The following is a 22,623-nucleotide window of genomic DNA, read 5'->3' as shown; positions in this document are numbered from 1 at the left end:
AATAGCCAAAGACATATTAAGCCTATCTGCTGTTCAACAAATTACATGCACCCAGAGGTCCAATTTGGCAGAGAGAACAATGCATCTAAGTGTTCAGTTATGAATTGAATTCTGAAGTTAGAGAAATATTTGACACATATTGAAATTGTGTATTCTGTAACATGTGTTGTGATAAACACAGAGTCTAATAATGTGTAGTACTGTCAGATATAGTACCTCCATAGACATACTGTAATATAGTAGTACTGTCAGATATAGTACCCCCATAGGCATACTATAAATAGATTTCTTTCACTCCATGGAAACCTAAGCTCAGAGAAGTTAAATAAATTATTTGCACCAGGCTCCTATGATTTCAAAATGCTGCTTTTTCTGGATTAATGTAGTTAATTTCAAAAAAGATGTCCATATGGAAAAGGTTCTCCAGGGAGTAGAGAAAAAGAGCTGGTTGTCTTCCACCAGCTTGAGGAGGATTCGTGAGTGGAACCAGGCACTGGTGGAACTAATCAGGGTGTCACCCAAGCAGGACACCCTAAGTTTATCTGCTTATCTAGTGAACTGATAGGCAGCAAAGAAGATATCACCATTCACGGCCTGGTGACATGGGCAGTTTCTGACATATTTGCCCATCGTCCAGGATACAATTCAAATAAAATCATACATTCTTTCCACAGGTTGTCAACATCCCTTGACTGATTTAGGTTTGATCATATCCGTTGGCAAGGGCACATGCTCACTGAGTTTAACAGAAGCATAATACCCTGTACTGCTTTTGTTTCCATTTCTTTTTTAAAGATATTTTTGCTCAGAATGTGCAGTTGAATTCTAGATGGTAAAATAAGTACCAAATGGAACCTCTTTGTATTCTTTAAGTGAATGATATCTTTCTTTGCATTTATAATGATGTATATTTTCAATAATGACACATTCTGGATTTTCTAAGATAGTTCTGTTTTCAAATTATTTATTTTTCCCATGGAAGGGCTTATCTTGGTCCAGATTTTTTATTCAGAAAATAGTAACTATATTGCATATTGTGTATGTCATCTGTATTTTATTTGCCATTTGTCACCTGTACTTTAATAGCTTTCTACTATATTACCTGTTGATTCCTATATTAAGAATATAATGAATTTTCTGTAAATCTAAAATCAGAAAAAAATACTTTTAAAAATAACTTAAAGGAACTTAATTATTTGTGTAAGACAAATGCTTTTTATTTCATTTATTCATTATATATGTTTAATATATCTAACTGATATGACAAATAGTTTATCGATATCTTGCTCACACCAAAACATTAATTCCATTTGCAAAACTATGTGAAAATTATAGCTATTATCCCAATAATTCAGATAAAATAGCTTTCTAGTGTGTTTTCCCCTTCAATATTTGGGTTGATAGGGAAGGGATATGAATTTTGACTTGAACCATAAGTTAGATTGTCTAGATTGACTGATTTCATGACATAACTATGCAACCTGCCCTTGGGGTTTCTTGGTGATGAACTTTTTCTTACTGTTCTCACATATTTTGTTTCCAGCTATAAATTCGTACAATTATCAGAGTTTGGTTTTGGTCAAGTCATAATTGTGAGTGAAGAACCATGGAAGGAGAACATTTCTTGCTCATCAACTACTTTCATAAAATCAACAATTTGCTTAAGTAAGTCTTCAAAATAAATACTGATTTTAATGAATACCTACCTTTTACAGTTCATCAGAACATTTTGGTATATAAAATTAGCCTCAGGATGGCAGAACTTATCTGTTAGAGACATTTTGAGGGAAAAAGTGCCCATGTAAAAGAAACGAATATTGAGTCTATATTTGATTGATTCAATTCAAAGATAGTTTTTTACAGTCATGTAAGCACTGACAGACTGTTCTGTCTACCAGAGAAGTACGTTTTATTAGATGCATACTAAATTTGTTTACTCTAGATTAATAGGTTCTGAATTTATACACTTCTTTACTGTTTTATATATATATGTGTGTATATATATGTTGTTAGCAAAAATATATATAATACTGTTGTTTATAGGATACTGAATATTTGGCAGTTTGTAAGGTGAATGTGGGAATTACTCAAATGAGGAGTCAAAGCAGGGAAGGCCCTGGACGATGTAATGAGGTCACCATTTGAGAGGGGATTGAGTGGCTAAGGCAGAGCAGAGGAAGAGAGGCTTTTGATTTGGTTATTAAATGCCAAACAGATGTGGTGTAGTAAATGTAAAGAATAAATGAACATTTGGAAAACAAATATTTTAAATTCATATTTCATGCTTTGGGATATTCACTTATCACACATAGAAAATAGGAGAAAATATTTTTCCCTTTGTGAATAATGCTTTGAAAATTCAAGTATTGGTCCCTGAGGGAGGTAGGGCATATGAAGCAATGATTGATCTCTTCCTAAATTTAGTAAATATTGGGTCTTTGAAGATAATTCACATTAAATGGAGTGTTGGTGTTAACGCATGATACAAGCTAAAATGTGAATAATCTCTGGACTTATTCTCATTGGTTCTTTTTGGGGGCAGCGTTATCAGTTTGTTTTATCAAAGTAGTACAAAGCTATATACAATATTAAATAGTACTACAAAGCTTATATTAAAAAAAAAAAAAGCAGTACCTTCTCCCTCCCCTCAGCTGTGCTTCCCAGGGGCTTTTAAATCTTCAGTAGTTTTTCCTGATATAAAATGCCTATCATTATACACCTATGTCTTCATTTACAAATTTTAGATATTATCTATTAACCCCTGACACACACATATTTCCCTCTCCTGTCATTCTAATATAATTCTAACTTCATTTCTAGTTAATTCAATATCGAGTATTTACATTATGATGTCAGTGTTGGTCATTGGTAACCCAAGCATTGTACTTTGACTACTTATCCTTCATTGTACCACCTGTAAGAGTTAAAGAAAGAGGAAAGAAACACAAAATGTGGCTTGGCAGTTAAGACAGGTTTACTTTAGATAAAACCTGAGAGGGGCTTCTGGCCGATTAATTTTTTTTTTTTTTTTTTTTTTTTTTTTTTTTTTTTTTTTTTTTTTTTTTTTTTTTTTTTTGGTCAGGAGCACTTTCTCTTACAGACTATATATTGGAGTATATATTGGTCTTAGGGTGAAGGGGCTTATTATAAGCTTGGAATGTTTCTGTGTAAGGGAGAAGTTTTATGGTGGGGTTGGAATGTCTCTGGGAGGAGGGATGTTTATCTTGGGGCAGACATCTTTCCACCCAGATGGGGGTTATCTCAAGGCTGGTATCTTCCCCACTGGAGGTGGGTTATCTCATGGCTAGCATGTCTCTGGTCACGGAGGGGTTTGGAAAGTTTCTGGTTGGAGATGTTATTTGTGGTTTATGGTCATGCTGGCCTAAGCCATTAGGCTGATGCCCTTTGGATTTAGGCAGTTTTTTATTAAGGTGAACTTTAGAATGAGGGGTTTGTACAAGATGGCGATGTTCCTGCTGTATCACAACCTTTTGTTTTCTTTTGAGTTAAGAATTGCCTAGCTTTCCATCTTATCATTTTTCTTTCTTTCTTTCTTTTTCTTTTTCTTTTTTTTCTTTTGAGTTGGAATTTTGCTCTTGTTGCCCAGGCTGGAGTGCAATGGCTCAATCTTGGCTCACTGCAACCTCCACCTCCCAGGTTCAAGTGATTCTCCTGACTCAGCCTCTGGAAGAGCTGGGATTACAGGCGCCTGCAACCATGCCTGGCTAATTTTTTGTATTTTTAGTAGAGATAGGGTTTCACCATGTTGGCCAGGCTGGTCGTGACCTCAGGTGATCCACCCTTTTTGGCCTCCCAAAGTGCTGGGATTACAGGTGTCAGCCACCATGCATGGCGAGCATCTTATTATTTTTCTATCAATTCAACCAAATGTTTCATTAGATTTTCAGATGCTGACTAATACTACACTCAACATTTCAGATAATCTATTTGTGGTCTCTGTCTTCCTGCTCCTGTCTGGACTGGTTGCTGTCTTGATTGTCATCCCAGGACATTCCCTGTTTTCCATCTTCCATTTCTTTTGTTTTGTTTTATTTTGGTTAGGTCACTCCATTGGTAACAATTGTGCTGGGACTCATCCTTCAGTAGGGTGAGCAAGAGTGCATGGATGCCTTGTATGTTTACCTGCACAGTTGTTTGTTACTTAAGGATATGAATAGAATTCTAGGATGAAAATAACTTCCCATTAGAACTGGGAAAGGATTGCTTCATTGTCTTCTGAACTCAGTTGCTACCAGCAAGTTTGATGCCCATTCTGATTCCACATTCTTTTAATGTGCTTGCCTCCCATCCCCAGTCCTCTAGCAATTCCAAGTTTTTTCTTAGTTTCCTGAAATTCCATACTGTGACTTGGTATAAGTCTTTTTTAATTCATTGGGCTGAGCACTTAATGGGACCTTCCAATCTGAAATTGTATGTCTAAATTGAATTACTTCAACTCTGGGATATTTTCTTCTTGGATTTATTTGAGGATTTCTTCCCATCAGTTTATTCATCTCTCTGTTTTCTTTTTCTGAAAATCCTATGAGTCAGATGTTGCACATCCTGGAATGAATATTTAAGCATCTTATTTTTTTCTCTCTTTTTGGCTATCTTTTTTATCTTTTGAGTTTACTTTCTAGATTCGTTTGCTTTTATCTTCTAATACTTTTATTGACTTTTTTTGTTTCATGGCCATATTTTTAATTTCTATAAACTTATTCTTGTCCTGATTATTCCTTTTTAAAAAATAATCATCTTCTTTTATGGATATAATGTTTTTTGATCTCTCCAATGATTCAATTATAATTTTAGTAAAGTTTTGTTTTGTTCCTTATACTGTCTTTGTTTCTTCTGGGATTTATTGTTGAGGTTGGAGGCTTTCCTGAAATATCTTATAATCTTAGTTATCTATTTCTACTTTTAATAACCTAATTTATTAATTTTCTCCAGAGGTAAGTAGGGTCTACTAATTTATTTGCCCAAATACATTTTATTTTGGTATGATAGAATTTTATCAGATTCTCTAGCCACCCATGTGTAGTCATAAGGCATGAAATGCTGCTTTTTATGCACAGGATGTTCTCAAATGCTTCTAAGTCCTCAGCCTTTTTGAATGCCTGCAGAGTAAAGTGCTTGGCTGCTTCTTGGGATCCACTGCTTTGAAAACAGATTTTAGCTTCTTTTGCTTGGTAACGTTATTTACCATTCTTTCATGTGTATCCTAGCTTTCAAATACTTGTTTTTTTGTCTGCTGATATTCATTTCCTACCTGCCCTTATGGTTTATACCATTTTTAGATGAAATTTCAGAAAAAAAGAGAAGACAAACACATTTAATTTATCTGCCATATATATTTTAATTAATTAATTATTTTTTCATAGAGGCATGGTCTCCCTATATTACCCAGGCTTGGTCTTGAACTTGTGGGCTCAAGTGATCCTCGTGCCTTGGCCTCCCAAAGTGCTGGGATTACAGGCACAAGCCACCATGTCTGGCCAATCTGCCGTATTTAGCTGGAAGTTCCTTATTGGTTTTTTATTTTGGCAATCCAACTTTTGGATATGAAGATGACTTTTATGTCTTAGAAATATTACATTATTAAAAATATGTTGGTTTTGACTTGCTGGGGTTATTTTCCTCCTTCCTGGTAAAAACACTTAATTCATTACTTTGAGCAAACTTCCCCTTCCCCAATTTGTGTGGTTCTGGTGGGGCTGCCCACCAGACATCAGCCCTCTGACCACAGAGGTGGACACGTGCTCTAATCTGGAAAATTAGTTTCACTCTCATGGGAGTATGACTCCTGAACAGAGACCAAAGTTGCTGATGATGTTGTTTTCTTACTGGTGAACCTTAGAGGGCTGGTCTATAATTGTACCAGCCTGGGTCCTTTGTTGGACATACTAGAAACCAACTCTGATTGGCTTTAGCATAAAAGGGTTTTTAATGGGAGCCTATTGGTTAGTTCATGAAATTTATGAGAAGGTTTTAGAATCAGGCTTAGAAAATAATCAGTTACCATGCATGTTAGTTTCCTACAGCTGCTGTAACAAATGGCCACAAGCAGAGTGATGTAATACAACACATTTATTTTCTTATAATTCTGGATGTCAGAACTATAAAATCAAGGTCTGATCTGGACATGGTGGCTCAAGGCTGTAATCCCGTCATTTTGAGAGGGCAAGGTGGGAGGATTGCTTGAGCCCAAGAGTTTGTGACTACCCTAGGCAACGTAATGAGACCCTGCCTCTATAAAAAATAAAAACTTAACAGGGCGCAGATTACAGATGTGAACAACTGTGCCAGGCCTGTAAATGTATTTTATTAATATCTTACATAGTTAGATCATTATATTGGCTTTAAAGTGTTTTGCGTAAATTGCATTGCCTCTGAATTCCATTTCAGGAAAGTAAAGGAGATATTACAAACTATTGTTATTAAAAGGGGGCATTGGGTCTCATAGAGCTCTAGCCAGAAAAAATAAGCACATTCCACAAGGCTTGAGGGAGTAACATCTGGGGGTTACAGAGTCTGTTTCTCACAGGAAGGCATGGGTTCTCTGGACCTGGGGTAGAGCTTGGGCTTGAACGACTCCCTTGCTACGGCTCAGGGGCTTCTCTAAACATCTCCTATTTGCCCTCAACATTACTTTGAGTCTGACCTCCCCAATCATACACCTGTTTTTATCTGGTAGATTATTTTGTAAGTGACCTCACATACCAGCCATCTCTATTCAGCCTCCATCTCATTTCCACTGTGACATTGAAAATAAGTATTTTTAGTTGCTGAGACCAGATCAACCTATATAGAAAAATAAATCTGGTTCCACTTTTACTTCCTATATAGGATATCATTAACATATTTTCCATATGAATAGGGACTGTCATGTACCATATGTTATTCATCATATGGCATCATGCCTGTTTCAAGGCACATTTTAATATAGCACAAAGGCAAAGGGTTTTAAACTGGAATGTCTGCTGTGCATTGTGGTTTAGACTTTCTGGTTATCATGAAGCCTGATTAAGTTAGCTTTCTACATGTATACCATAGAATGAGCTCTCAACAAATTACCTAGAAAAGTTAACTTAGCAAGATAAACTTTGGGCAAAATAAAAGTAAACTCGTAGAATTTTAGCTCACTTTAGGCAAGGTCACAGAGATTTTGCAGTTGAAGCACATTTTATTGGATGAACAAAAAAGAAAAAACAGGGAAACAGCCTGGCTGGCAAGGAAGTAGACAGACATGACTTCTCTGTTCTAGTTATTAAAGGCTTAAGAATTCGACTATTTAAAGCACAGTATCCCATATTCAGATACCTTCTTTAATTCGACTATTGACTGAAGCCCATCTGTGTGTCAGGTACTACGCTAGTTCCTGGGGAGTTCCTGGAGAACAATGGTAAGCACAGATAGACTCAATCTCTGACCTTGAGGAAATTACAATCCAGTGGGGAAGATAGAAAATAATAATAATAATTTATTTTATTTATTTATTCTCTTTAAAAAATAGAGTCAGGGTGTCACTGTGTTGCCCAGGCTGGTCTTGAATTCCTGGGTTCAAGCGATTTGGCTGCCTCCACCTCCCAAAGTGTTGAGATTACAGGTGAGAGCCACTGCACCTGGCCATAATAATAATAATTAAGCCACTTATGATTATATAGATACATATAGAGTTAGGTGCTGTTAGGGAAAGTAACCTAAAACAAAAGACCCTGGATTTTTTTCCATTAGCCCTTTTAGATCCACCCTCCATCTTTCTCGACCCTGCTGTGTGCTCCAGGAGGCGGCCTCTGTGGCCTGCATCAACAAGCAACCTGTCCCTCTGGCCTCAGGCTGGGTTTGACCCAGGAGAGGCATCATCAGGAGACTGGGTGGTGGGAACAGAGAGAAATCAGGCAATTTACTCCCCTTTCCAGCCAGACTATAGATTAACTTAATTTCTCTGCTGAAGGCCACAGCTATTCTTTCTAGGTTCTGGGAACCAACTGTCCACTTATTCCTTTAGATGAGGGGGTGTTAAAGGATTCCTGCTGTTGCTAGTTCAGAATGTTTCACTATAGCTAGTTGGCTTCGTTTAACTATGCTCATACCTTTGTAAATGGTTCCCTCATGGAACTCACCCATGGGTGTGCCATCTTTTTCCTGCCAGGACCCTGACACGAGCCTGGACCAGAGAGGGTGGGGCTGGTGGTGGTGAAAGGGGCATTCTAGGCAGAGGCAAGAGCTCTTCAGGGGAAATATTTGTAGGAAGGACAGTGTAGCTGGAGCGTAGACAAGGAGGGGTGAGATGGTGTTGAAGGGGGAGGCAAAGGTTATAGGATGCAGTGGATGCTTTTCTTTTTCTTTTTCTTTTCTTTTCCTCTCTTTTTCTTTTTTGAGACAGGGTCTCGCTATTGTTGCCCATGTTAGTCTTGAACTTGGGCTCAAGTGGTCCTCCTGCCTTGGCCTCCCAAAGTGCAGGGACTATGAAGGAATGAGCCACCACACCAGGCCTCTTTTTTTTTGGCTGCTCGGCATTTTTTGAAACCCCTTCTTGAGTATGGGGAATTCCCTACTTTAGGGGTCTTGGCAGGAGGCCCACTGCCTTCCCATTATAGAAGCTCAGCTCCCAGGTGGTTAGGTGTGGGTGCAGGACCTAGTCTTCAGCCAGTCAACACCACCCAGCCAGTATCTGGGTCGGGAGCCAGAAGCAGAACAGTGAGGGCTTCTCCTCTGGCCTTGGCAGGTGTGGCAGTGGCTCTGGCAGTGGTTTCCAGGGTGTTGGCAGTGCAAGCTGTGGCAACCATTTACTTAGCTGCTGGGGGCCATATCCTTTTATAAATTTCTTTCTTGTCTGAATGGGCCAGAGTTCATTTCTTCCTAGTGGTAATATCTTTTTAATACATTTCTTTGCTTTTTAAATTAGCCAGAGTCCACGTCTGCTTTTAGTAACTAAGAGCCCTGAGTGTACTTAGTTGTACACCGTGGTAACTAAAAACACTGTACCTTATAGATCATGCTAAGTGTTTTAATCTTAATTATAAGTACAAAGGGAAGACATTTAAGGCTTTAAGCTGCAAGAATGATGCGGAGGCAGTGACAGGACCAAGTTTGCATTTGGAAGAGCTCTTTCAGACTGCATTAAGGAGGGTCAGATTAAATATAGGGGGATCGCCAGCACGGTGGCTCACGCCTGTAATCCCAGCACTTTGGGAGGCCGAAGCGGGCGGATCACAAAGTCAGGAGTTTGAGACCAGCCTGACCAACATGGTGAAACCCCGTCTCTACTAAAAATACAAAAATTAGCCAGGTGTGGTAGCACAGGCCTGTAATCCCAGGTACTCGGGAGGCTGAGGCAGGAGTATTGCTTGAACCCAGGAGGCGAAGTTTGCACTGAGCCGAGATCATGCCACTGCACTCCAGCCTGGGTGACAGAGTGAGACTCCGTCTCTAAATAAATAAATAAATATAGAGGGACCAAGGGATAGATGATGTTGGCTTAGAGTAGGAGTTGCAGTGGTAACACAGAGAAGTGCCTGGATTTAAGGGTTATTTAACATTTGAAATCGTTATTACTGGATGTGAGGAAAGTTAAGGAAAAGAGAGGCATCAAGGTTAGTCCTTAGATTTTTGCTGTTTGAATTGGATGTTGACTATAGGAGGCCCAGGTACTTTGTTTAAATCCTGATTGCTATCGATAATTTAATGGCTGATCAAAATGATTTTTCTATTCTCCTATGCTTTTATATACATACATAAACTTGCTGGAGTTGGATGACCAATTGTACGTACATTTTCTTTAGATCCAGACTCTGAATTCAGACCATGTTTCAATGCTTGGCTATCACTGATCAGGGAAAACGCAGTTGGTCTCTGAGTCACACTGTGAAATAGTATTCAGAGCTGAGGCTTCATCTGCAGTGCTTGATTCAACAGATCCCTGGGCTGGTGTGAGTAAGTGGAAAGCCATTTTAGAGAAGCCAGAATTGGGTTGCCATCTGTCACGCATGGGCTTTGCTCCTTACACATATTGGTGAATAAAATGTTTAACAGGCTGTAGCCGGAAAGTGATATGCAGCATCTCATTCATGAGGAAACTCTACATTTTGCTTTCTATTTAAGAGCATTGTTTAAATGTCCTCTGGGCTGTGTTTATGCATGCTCAGCTGAATAGATTCTTGCCTAAAGTCCACTATCATCAGCACTTACAAGATGGAACAAGAGGAAATTGTAAAACTAATACGTGCTGCTTACCGGTGTTCAGAGCCTCTTCTTTCAAACATGACTTATTTACAAATTTCTCCAACTGAAGTCATGCAATTTTTATTTGTTGTGCACTTATTTTGTACCAATCACTCTTCCAACCACTAATAAATATGTATTTATACACACACCACACATCCCTCCATACCCCATGTGTTTATTCGACTCTCACTCTGATATGGTTTGACTCTGTGTCTCCACCCAAATCTCATCTGGAATTGTAATCCCCATGTGTTGAGGGAGGGACCTGGTGGGAAATGATTAGATCATGGCGGCAGTTTTCCTCATACTGTTCCCATGATAGTGAGGGAGTTTTCACGTGATCTGATGGTTTAGAAGTGCGTGGTGGATCCTCCTCTCCTCTCTCCTGCCACCATTTAAGACATGCCTTGCTCCCCCTTCGCCTTCTGCCATGATTGTAAGTTTCTTGAGGCCTCGCCAGACATGCAGAACTGTGAGTCAATTAAACCTGTTTCCTTTATAAATTACCCAGTCTTAAGTAGTTCTTTATAGTAGTGTGAAAACAAACTAGTGCATGCTTCAACCGTATGAAATAGATATTGCTGACCTCATTTTCCAATAAGGAAATTGAGGTTCACATTTAGCAATCTGAATTTGAACCCAGCCATGTGTTACTAGTCCTATGCCAAACCAATGTGCCATAAAATCATCTGATTTATCATTTGTTCCTTTCCCTTATTATGTGTTCCCTCGACTGGTATCAATCCAGGATGTATTCCATTATTTTGAAATTGAAGACATCTCTATTTAATAGGGACAAAAGCATAGGCAAATAACAAATAAGTAGGGTGAGGAGTTAAAGAAGTAGTTAAAGGAATTTAAAATTTAAGTGGCTAAAAGAAGCCATCAGGATCTCTGACCTATCCAGACATGGTGGCCAAACTCTGGTGAATTTCTCCACTTGGCTCCTATATTATAAATTAGGATGAGAAAAAGGATCAGAAGCTTTTAAAAACATTAGAGTAGCTCCACTACAAATAAGGGAAAATGCTGGAGCTAGAGTCAACAGATGGAGTTTGAATCTGAGATTTGAATCTGAATTTTACTACCATTTGTGTCAACTTGGGCAGATCAGTTGACATGTCAGAGCCTCTGTCTCCTCCGATGGTAACACTTTTGTCATGTAACATTTATGTGGAATAAATGAATAACATTTACAGAAATTATTTATAAGCTGTAAAGCATTATACAAATGCAGATATTATTGTTAACTTACTTGAGACTCTAAAGGTTGAATTTCTGAAAGTTAAGTCTAAGTAAAATGTCTGTGTTCCTATAAGCAGAGCAAGATCACCAACAACAGTGTCAGCCATCATAGCAATTTTTATATTTGCTACATCTTCATATTTTTTTCTTACCACAAAGCTGTAAAGCATTGTCATTGTATAAAATTTACAGAAGAAGAAGGCGAAATAAGTTTTCCATTGTCAACGAGAGCATCAGAAATAAAATCAAGATTATTTCTACCTTGCACTATGTTCTTCCCACATTAAAATACCTTTGCTTAACACCATTTATGGAAAAAAATGTAACTTAAGGATCTGTAGTTAAATTTAGCAGATAATGTTGAAAGATGAGACTAGGAGAATATATTTAGAGACAGTGCCTACTTAACATGAATTGTTATCTGCTAGGGAAAAAGATGAGTTTTAGGTATTCCTAGAACTCAGTCTAGCAAATTATTCATCTGTAAGGGGAAAATCTGTGGTAACTGTACCTAAAATTATTTTTTAAACATCTCAACTTTGAATTTATATCTAAAAGTAACTTTTTTTTTCCTGTGCAAGATGTCCCACACTTACTAATATATCCAAAGACTAGCAAACCCGTAGGGGAAAGTAAAACATAACAAAACAATAGATAATTAACAGTTCAGTGACTCCTTAAAGTTAACATTTAAATCATTTGCCTTTTCCAAATAAAGGCTATAAGCACAAATTGCTTTATTATTAGCCTAAATGCTTTGGTTATCTTACGCATAAAATATTTTTTAGCTCTGCTTGCATAACCCATAAGATTAAAGCAAAACATTGAGGGAAGGAGAATGAACACACATTGTTTAATGTGGCATTTGACTTTACAGGTGTATTTTGTCATGGCAGTCGTCCAGTTGGAGTGGGTCACTGATAAGCCAGCTTAGCTTATTCTTACACTAGATCTGATATTTCTGTGTGGAGGGAGATTGATTCTCTAATGCTCTTGGGATTTTCTCTGTGCCTTTAGTTGGTTCATCCCAGGAGAGAAGGGATGACTCATGTTTTTATTGAATTTGAGAGAGGAACTGGGTTTGTACAGTCCTATCCATTTGTTGTATGCACTCTTTAGTATATCTTCCTACCTTATAAAAGATCTACCTTATAAAAGACCCGTTGAATACTTCCTGGGTCTCAGGGCTGGATTGCAGGTAGCAGGATGTCCACTTCTGGTCACAGGTAGGCATCTGATCCAAACTGGGCCAATGAAATTTTCTCTTAGGACTTGAGAGGGAATAAAGAGAATCAGTCTGGCTATGATATGTATGTAAACTCAGAAGCTGTGGGATGGCCATTGCTTTCGACTCATGTGGATTAAGAAGAAACAGGTATTCTGTAGAAGGAGAAGCATAAACTAGGTCCAAAGAGAACTGCTTGGGCTCTGATGGTTTTTCAGTTCTTCCCTCCAGCCTGTTCGAATTTCTGTTGTTGGATATTATGAGATGTCTGTGTCCTCATAATAAAGTCTCTCTTTTTGTTTTTGCTAAAGGTAACATGAGTTGTTTTCTGCTACATGCGCCCAAAAGCATCTTAGCTAATATACCATTTAGTTGTGAATGAGAATATAATCTTACACAGGCTGTTTGAGAAGGAGGCTGCATTCTCCTCAAACAGCCTGTGTTTGAAGGAGAAGCAATGGCTGTTGGTACAGCAATTTTAGGTGGTATAATGAAATTTCATCTTTTCATTAAATTAAATTAATTACTTAATTTTATTTTCATTTTTAATTTATTTTATTTAACTTTATTTTTAAGGCAGGGTCTCTCTCTGTCGCCCCGGCTGGAGTGCAGTGGTGCAATCACAGCTCACTGTAGCTTCAAGCTCCTAGGCTCAAGCAAATCCTTCCACCTCATCCTCTTAAGTAGCTGAGACTACATGTGGCACCACCACACCCAACTAATTTTTTTAAACATTTTTTTGTAGAGATGAGGTCTCACTTTGTTGCCCAGTCTGGTCTCAAACTCCTGGCCTCAAACGCCTGCCCAGGCCTCCCAAAGTGCTGGGATTACAGGTGTCAGCCACAGCACCCAGCCAGGAAGGAGGATTTTTATATAACCAAATCAGAAGGTAATGTGATTCAGTTTTGTCATATATATGCGGATAATTTGCCTGAAATTTCTCACCCCCTACTTTCCCAAGAACTTGCATAAACATCTCCCACTGCTAAAACAAAGCAAAATACAGGCTGGGCACGGTGGCTCATGCTTGTAATCCCAGCACTTTGGGAGGCCGAGGTGGGTGGATCACGAGGTTAGGAGATCAAGACCATCTTGGCTAACACGGTGAAACCCCGTGTCTACTAAAAATACAAAAAATTAGCCGGGCGTGGTGGCAGGCGCCTGTTGTCCTAGCTACTCGGGAGGCTGAGGCAGGAGGATGGCATGAACCTGGGAGGCGGAGCTTGCAGTGAGCCAAGATTGCGCCACTGCACTCCAGCCTGGGTGACAGAGCAAGACTCCGTCTCAAAAAAACAAAAACAAAACAAAAACAAAACAAAGCAAAATACAGAATGAATGGAAAGATTCACATGATGCTACCATATTTTGAACACATTGAGGGTGACCAGCTGATGAATATGCTAGTTGGCCACTAAGTTTTTGAATTTAGCTACGTAATTGACATAATTGTAGTTAGCAAGTTATATGTGTTTAAAAACATTAGTCACTAAAATATGCAGATTTTAATGAAAGAGAGAAGATATTGTGCTGGGAATATTTAACCCAGAATACTTCTCTGGCATAAGTTAAATCTCAAGATGTTTTACTTCTTAAGAAAAAATACATTTGGGCCAGGCGCAGTGGCTCATGCCTGTAATCCCAGCGCTTTGGGAGGCCAAGGTGGGCAGATCACCTGAGGTCAGGAGTTCAAGACCAGCCTGACCAACATGGAAAAACCTTGTCTCTACTAAAAATACAAAATTAGTTGGGCATGGTGGCACATGCCTGTAATCCCAGCTATTCAGGAGGCTGAGGCAGGAGAATCTCTTGAACCTGAGAGGTGGAGGTTGTGGTGAGCCAAGATTGTGCCATTACACTCCAGCCTGGACAACAAGAGCAAAAGTCCATCTCAAAAAAAAAAAAAAAAAGAAAGAAAGAAAAAATACATTTGGAATCTGCTCTGCAGGTGTCCAGTCATAATTGACAAAATGGCTTATAATAAGGATTCTGAAATTCTTATTCACGTTAAATCATTGCAGTGATTTACATTGAAGTCAAATGCTGGTTAAGTGGTTTCATGAGGATGAATTTTACACCTAACCAGAGCACACTATCTGCCATTCCTCTGCATTGTTTACTGTGCTTCTATAGGTGAGATTTTTCCCCACTTACTTAGCTCTTTTATGTATCCTCAACCCCAGAGTTATTTAACACATATTCCAGAATTGGTGATCACTGCACCAATTCAGCCCTCTGTGTTCCAGGGAAACCCTTCTTAACAACTCTAGTTACTTTGTAAGCTATGCTCTAATTTTAAGTGATATCTAAATGAAAATAAAATATAATTCACATTATTTTCAAAAGCTATTCCATTTTTTTTTTTTTTTTGGTGGGGGCAGGGTCTCAGCTCTGTCACCCAGGCTGGAGTGCAGTGGCACGATTATGGCTCACTGCAGTCCCCAACACCCAGGCTCAAGTGATCCTCCCACCTCAGCCTGCCTGGTAGCTCTATAGGTATGTGCCACCACACCCAGCTATTTGTTTGTTTGTTTGTTTTTTGCAGAGACAGAGTTTCATCATGTTGCCCAGGTTGGTCTCAAACTTCTGAGCTCAAGCAGTCTGCCTGCCTTGGCCTCCCAAATTGCTAGGATTACAGGCATAAGCCACTGCACCCGGCCTCAAAAGCTTTTCTTTATTTGACTAATCCAAACACCCTTTCATGATAATAGCATGCAATAAATTAGGAATAGAAGGGAATTTTCTCAACTTAGAGAAAAACATCTACAAAAAACCCACAGATAACATCACGCTTAATAGTGAAAGGCTGAAAGCTTTCCTCCTAAGATTAGGAATAAGACAAGGATGTTTGCTCTCACGGCTTCTATTCAACATTGCACTGCAGATTCTAGCCAGGACAATGATGTAAGAAAAAGAAATGAAACATCCAGATTGGAAAGGAAGAAGTAAAACTATCTCTGCTTACAAATGGCACAATCTTGTGTGTACAAAATACAAAGGAATCTACAAAAACTCTTAGAGCTAATAAACAAGTTTGGCAAGGTTGCAGCATACAAGATCAATTGTGTTTTTCTTTTCTTTCTTTTTTTTTTGAGACTGGGTCTCGCTCTGTCGCACAGGTGAGAGTGCAGTGGTATGGTCATGGCTCACTGCAGCCTTGACTTCCCAGGCTTAGGTAATTCTGCCACCTCGGCCTTCTGAGTAGCTGAGACTACAGGTGTGCACCACCACACCCAGATAATTTTTTGTAAAGACAGGGTTTCACCATGTTGCCCAGGTTGGTCTAAGATCAATTGTATTTCTGTATACTCCAATGAACAATTTAAAAATGACGTTAGGCCGGGTGTGGTGGCTCATGCCTGTAATCCCAGCACTTTGGTAGGCCAAAGTGGGTGGATCACCTGAGGTCAGGAGTTCGAGACCAGCCTGGTCAATATGACAAAACCCCATCTGTACTAAAAATACAAAACTTAGGTGGGCATGGTGGCACGCACCTGTAATCCCAGCTACTTAGGAGGCTGAGGCAGGAGAATCATTTGAACCCAGGAGGCGGAGGTTGCAGTGAGCTGAGATCGCACCACTGCACTCCAGCCTGGGAGACAGAGCGAGACTCTGTCTCAAAAAAATATATACAAATACAAATAAATAAATAAAGTGAAAATGGTGTAAAGGAAACAGTTACATATGCAAAGGATCAAAAGGAATTAAAATACTTAGGAGTGAATTAAAATAAGTGCAAACCTGTAATCTGAAAACTATCAAATGTTGTTGAAAGAAATTAAAGAAGATCTAAATAAATGGAAAGACATCCCATGTTCATGAATTAGAAGACTTAACATTAAGATGATAATATTTTCCAAATTAATCTACAGATTCAATGCTATTCCAATCAAAATCCTAGCTGCCTTATTTTATTTATTTTATTTTATTTTTGTGACAGGGTCTCACTCTATACCCAGGCATAATCACAGTTCACTGCAGTCTTCACCACTCCAGCTCTAGTGGTCTTCCCACCTCAGTCTCTAGAATCCAGCTACCTTTTGAAATTCTTTTCTTTCTTTCTTTCTTTCTTTCTTTCTTTCTTTCTTTCTTTCTTTCTTTCTCTCTCTCTCTCTTTCTTTTTTCTTTCTTTCTTTCCTCTTTCTTCTTTCTTTCTTTCCTTCCTTCCTTCATTCATTATTTTCTTTCTTCTTTTTTTTTTTTGACAGAGCCTCACTCTGTTGCCCAGGCTGGAGTGCAGTAGCACAGGCTTGGCTCACTGCAACTTCTGCCCCCTGGGCTTAAGCAATTCTTGTGCCTCAGGCTCCTGAGTAGCTGGGACTACAGGCATGTGCCACTGTGCCAGGCTAATTTTTGTATTTTTAGTGGAGACAGGGTTTCACCATGTTGGCCAGGCTGGTCTTGAACTCCTGACCTCAAATGATCTGCCTGCCTCAGCCTCCCAAAGTGCTAGGATTACAGACGTAAGCTGCCAAGCCCAGCCCCCAGCTACCTTTTTTAAAAGTGGAAAATTGAAGCTGATTCTAAATTCATATGGAAATGCAAGGTACTCAAACAATCTTGAGAAAGAACAAAGTAGAAAGACTCACACTTCCTAATTTCAAGACTTACTACAAAGGTACATTAATCAAGTGAGTGTGGTACTGACAAAAGGCTAGACTTACGATCAGTAGACTAGAATTGAGAGTTCAGAAATAAACTCTTATATTTACAGTCAATTGATTTTTTGACAACGGTGCTAAGACAATTCAATGGGAAAAGAATAGTCTTTTCAGCAAAATGGTGCTGGGACAACTGGGTATCTACATACAAATGAATGAAGGCGGACTCTGACTTCACACCATATGTAAGAATAAATCAAAATGAGCCAGGTGTGGTAGTGCATGCCTGTAGTCCCAGCTACTTGGGAGGCTGAGGTGGGAAGATCTCTTGAGCCCAGGAGTTCGAGTCCAGCCTGGGCAATGTAGGGAGACCACACCTAAGGAAAAAAAAAAAATAACTCAAAATGGATCAAAGACCTAACTACCAGAGCTAGAAGTACAAAACTCTTGGAAGAAAACATAGATGTAACTCTTTATGACTTTGGAAAGGCAATGGTTTCTTGGGTTTGACACCAAAAACACAAGCAACAAAAGGAAAAAGTAAATAAATTGGATTTTATGAACATTTAAAATTTTTGTGTTTCAAAAGACACCACCATCAAGAAAGTGAAAAGGCAACTCATAGAAGGGGAGAAAATTTTTGCAAACCTTATATCTGATAAGGAACTTATACCTAGAATATGTAAATAACTATTACAACTCAAAAATAAAGACAATGATTAAAAAATGGGCAAAAGGTCTGAACAAAGATCTCTTCAAAGAAGATTTACAAATGGCCAATAAGCACATGAAAAGTTGCTTGATGTCTGATGTCATTCATTATTAGAAAAATAATCAAAACTACAAAGAGATACCACTTCATACCTACTAGAATGGCTAAAATGAAAATGATGGAAAATAACAAATGTTGGCATGGATGTGGAGAAATTGGAACCTGCATATAATTATGGTGGGAATGAAAAATAGTGTAACTTATTTGGAAACAGTCTGGCAGTTCCTCAAGAAGTTTAACATAGAGTTGCCATATGACTCAGCAATTCCATTCCTAGGTATATACCTAAAAGAAATGAAAACAAGGCCGGATGCAGTGACTCATACCTGTAATCCCAGCACTTTTGGAGGCTGAGGTGAGGAAATTGCTTAAGGCCAGGAGTTTTATATCAGCCTGACCAACATAGTGAGACCCCCATTTCTACAAAAAATATTTTTCAAAATTAGCTGGGTTTGGTGGTGTGCACCTGTAGTCCTAGCTACTTAGTGGGCTGAGGCAGAAGGATCACTTGAGCCCAGGAGTTCAAGGTTATAATGAGCTATGATTGGGCCACTACACTCCAGCCTGGGTGACAGTGGGAGATCACATCTCTAAAAAATAAATAAATACCAAGGTGGGAGGATCACATGAGTCCAGGAGTTCGAGACCAATTTGGGCAATACAATGAGACCTCCTCTCTACTTTATTTTAAATAAGTAAATAAAAAACCAAACTGATTGTGGTGATGGTTGCACAACTCTGTGAATATTATAAAAATCACTGAATTGTACATTTTAAATGGGTGAATTTTATGGCATGTTAATTATATATAAACAGAACAGAATTTGTGTGTGTGTGTGTGTGTGTGTGTGTGTGTGTGTAACTGTATTAGACAGGATTCTCCAGAGAAACAGAACAAACAGGATGTATTTATATACAGAAAGAAATGTATTTTAAGGAATTCGCTCACACAGTTATGGAGATTGACAAGTCCAAAATCTGCAGGGTGGGCCAGCAGGCTAGAGATGCAGGGATGAGTCAATGTTGCACTTGCGGTCTAAAGGCTGCAGAATTTACTCTTACTCAGGGGAGGTCAGGCCTTCAAATGATTGGATGAGGTTCACCCACATTATGGAAGGCAATCTGCTTTACTCAAAATCCACTGATGTAAGTCATAATCTCACCCAAAATACCCCCACAGTAACATCCAGAATGATGCTTGATCATGTATCTGGGCACTGCGGCCCAGCCAAGTTGACACACAAAATTAATCATTATAATGGCCTATTCTTTCTACTTTCTCATTGGTCCTGGTGACTGGATAACTTTAGGAAGTGGCATTGTTGATTCACCTAAAAAGCAGTTCTAAATATAGTAGCTATTCACAATAAAAGTTCAACGGACGGTGTGTGCCTGATAGGCTACTTAGGCTATTAATAGATTTAGTAATGGAGGTTATAAAAATAATTCCTAATAGGCCAGGAACAGTGGCTCATGACTGAAATCCCAGCAGTTTGTAAGGCCTAGGAGGGTAAATCGCTTGAGCTCAGGAGTTCAAGACCATCCTGGGCAACATGGTGAAACCCCGTTTCTACTAAAAATACAAAAATTAGCTGGGAATGGTGGCATATGCCTGTAATCCCAGCTACTTGGGAGGCTAAGGCATGAGAATTGCTTGAACTCAGGAAGTGGAGTTGCAGTGAGCAGAGATGGCACCACTGCATCCTATCCTGGGCGACAGAGTGAGATTCTGTCTCAAAATTAAAAAAAAAAAAAAGAAAGAAAGAAAAAAAAAAAGGGTGGACACGGTGGTTCATGCTTGTAATCCCAGCACTTTGGGAGGCCAAGGCAGGAGGATCACCTGAGGTCAGGAGTTAAAGACCAGCATGGCCAATATGGTGAAACCCCGTCTCTACTAATAATGCAAAAATTAGCCAGGTGTGGTGGTGCATGCCTGTAATCCCAGCTACTCAGAAGGCTGAGACAGGAGAATCACCTGAACCTGGGAGGCCGAGGTTGCAGTCAGCCAAGATCACGCCACTGCACTCCTGCCTGGGAGACAGAACGAGACTCCATCTCAAAAAAAAAATTCTCGTAATAAAATGATATAATATTTACCTCTAGAAGTTTCCCTTTTCGTAAACCTTTTACATAGCTAAAGGTTATAAAATATGTCACTCATATTGATATTTCTCTTTTTTATTAATATTTATATTTTATGAGTTCTTTGTAGCAGATATTTTGAGTTTTGCATTATAAAAAGTGTTTTGATTTTAGATTTAATATTGTTTTTAGAACATTCATTAGGGCCAAAAATGAAAATGTTCCCATCTGGAAAATGATGCATTTGTACACAAGTTGAACTCTCATTTCTTTGCATAATTACTGCTTAGTTTTTCATATGTAAAATATTAAATCTGGTGGGGAGCTTATGTAAGTGTAAAGAAAGTATTCTGGAAGAAGATGCCAAACTGATAACACCAGAGAAATGAAAAGGTACTGGGCTTGAGAAAATGGCGGGGGAAGTCCAAAGAGAACTTCAAACTTAACTGCATTGTATTTAAAATTTATACGGAGAATATATTGTATGCATTACTTGCACAATTAGCAATTTAAAAATAGCATATCTAGTCTGATTTCCTTATTTTGTAGATTGCAGAATGGTGGCTTAAAGAGATTGAGAAGCTCATGGAAGATCGCACTGCTAGTTAATGGCAGAGAAAGGACTGGCAGCTAGGCTTCCAGTGGCCCAGTCCCTAACTAAATAATCTACCCAGACAATAATGTACTAAAAATATCAAAATAGGCATCACAAAATATTGAATATAAAAATATTAACTAGTCTAGAAGTTTAATAGATTTTTATATAGAATATCATTTAGAAGATGAATTTAATTTTTCAGAACCAAGAGAAAAAAAGGCCAGAGTGTTTTGGAGAAGGAATTTTGAAGAACTCATAGTCCTGGAGATGGATCAGGGAGGGAGAGAGAGAGAGGGTACAGCAGCCATTTGGCTTGGCCTGGAGTGGAGGTGGTGGCTAGATCAGGGCCCCTTAGGAGTGGTCAAATATAGCTTGCACAGTGTGTGAAAAAGATAACACTTAGCAGCTGTCTATACTGAGTCCTGAAAGTTGTCTTTGTAATTTCACCTCTGTGAGCCTTAACTATTTTTATAAATTATTTCTATTTAACTGTAATCCTGAATCAGGTTTTCAGGGTCTTCTAAATAACTGTTATTTGGAAACAAAACCGTATTGAATTTTACTAAAAACACATACACATATAAATCAGGTTTTCAATAATGTGTTTTTCTTTGTATACAGAGCTAATGAAACCTACCCTGACTTTGAGTTACTATTTAATGCATTTAGATTCTCTATCTTGGTTTTTGTTGTTGTTGTTGAAATGTAAGATACATTTTCACAAAATAGAACAAGGTTGAAGCAGAATTAGAGATTTTTGGAAATGGAAGAAGTCCTAGACTCATCTAAGCTAACCTAAGAATTCAAATGACTTGCCTAAGTTCTCATAGTTGGAGCAAAAGACCTTTGTTTGTGACTCCCCTCTACCACTATAAGCTCCTTGGTGCATCTATCCATTGTTTGCTTTATAAGGGCAAACTTTTTGTTGTTGTTGTTTAACATTTTATTTTTAACTCTCTGCCTAGCATATATAGGGACTTATAAATGTTTGTGCAATAAATTAATCTAAATGCTAACTCAGAGCTAGTGATAAAGGTTAAAAAATTATCAGTGCATGCAGTATTGCAGCACGGCTGCTGGAGGTGGGAAGATAATTATCAACAAGGACAAGACAGCCAGTACAAGGAAAGGGGACTTCTGAGAAGAGGAAGTGGTAACCAGGCAGAGAAGTGGCTTGTGAGGATAGACTGACCATTAGAGTGTCCAGCAAAATTGTTCTGCAAGGGAAGCAGCCCTTCAAGGAGGCTAGAAAGTACAGAATAGGGGAATAATCTGTGTGGGAGTTTGGCTTATGTTCCCAGCAAACTAAGGCACAGAAAGGCTGTGACTTTCCTAAGGTGTTATGTAAATTAGTAGTAGCGCTGGAAGTAGAACCAAGTCTTCTGTGTCCTGGCCTAGTGCTCATTCCATTGAACCACTTCACCTTCTTTAGCAACTAAGAGAACAAGTTATGAAATGCTAGACTAGGACTATGTTCTAAGCAAACCGCCTCAGTCTACTGAAGCAGCAATGATTGCACTTTCTTTTCTTTCTTTCTTTTTTTTTTTTTCAAGATGGAGTCTCGCTCTGTCACCCAGGCTGGAGTGCAATGGCACTGTCTCTGCTCACTGCAACCTTGGCCTCCCAGGCCTCCTGAATAGCTGGGATTACAGGTGCTCACCACCACACCAAGCTAATTTTTGTATTTTTAGTAGACATGGGGTTTCACCAGGTTGGCCAGGCTGGTTTCAAACTCCTGACCTCAAATGATCCACCCGCCTTGGCCTCCCAAGGTGCTGGGATTACAGGGGTGAGCCAGTGTGCCTGGCCAATGATTGCATTTTCTGTCTCATCTCTGACACAGGGAAGTGTGCTGATGCTAGGAAGATGCTAGGAC

At 38.9% G+C, this 22,623-nt stretch overlaps 1 protein-coding gene across 17 annotated transcripts in view; it reads left to right on the top strand.

The window, feature by feature from the left end:
- The window catches only part of ACYP2 (acylphosphatase 2), a 339,796-nt gene that overhangs the window by 90,349 nt on the left and 226,824 nt on the right, over positions 1-22,623 (top strand). For 16 of the 17 annotated variants that reach the window (XR_001715774.3, XR_001715775.3, XM_016948524.3 and 13 more), the window contains one exon: positions 1,544-1,665. The exons of the other annotated variant lie outside the window; for it this stretch is intronic. Coding sequence is in view for 14 of the 16 variants with exons in the window: in XM_016948524.3 (XP_016804013.1) it covers positions 1,544-1,665 (122 nt within the window). In the remaining 2 variants the exon portion in view is untranslated. The remainder of the gene's footprint in view (positions 1-1,543; positions 1,666-22,623) is intronic. 17 annotated transcript variants of the gene reach the window in all.

Source organism: Pan troglodytes, chromosome 12, assembly GCF_028858775.2.
Source record: "Pan troglodytes isolate AG18354 chromosome 12, NHGRI_mPanTro3-v2.0_pri, whole genome shotgun sequence".
In the NCBI taxonomy this organism is placed as follows: Eukaryota; Metazoa; Chordata; class Mammalia; order Primates; family Hominidae; genus Pan; species Pan troglodytes.
The sequence above is the reverse complement of the archived record's forward strand: the minus strand, read 5'-3'. Positions and strand labels throughout refer to the sequence as shown.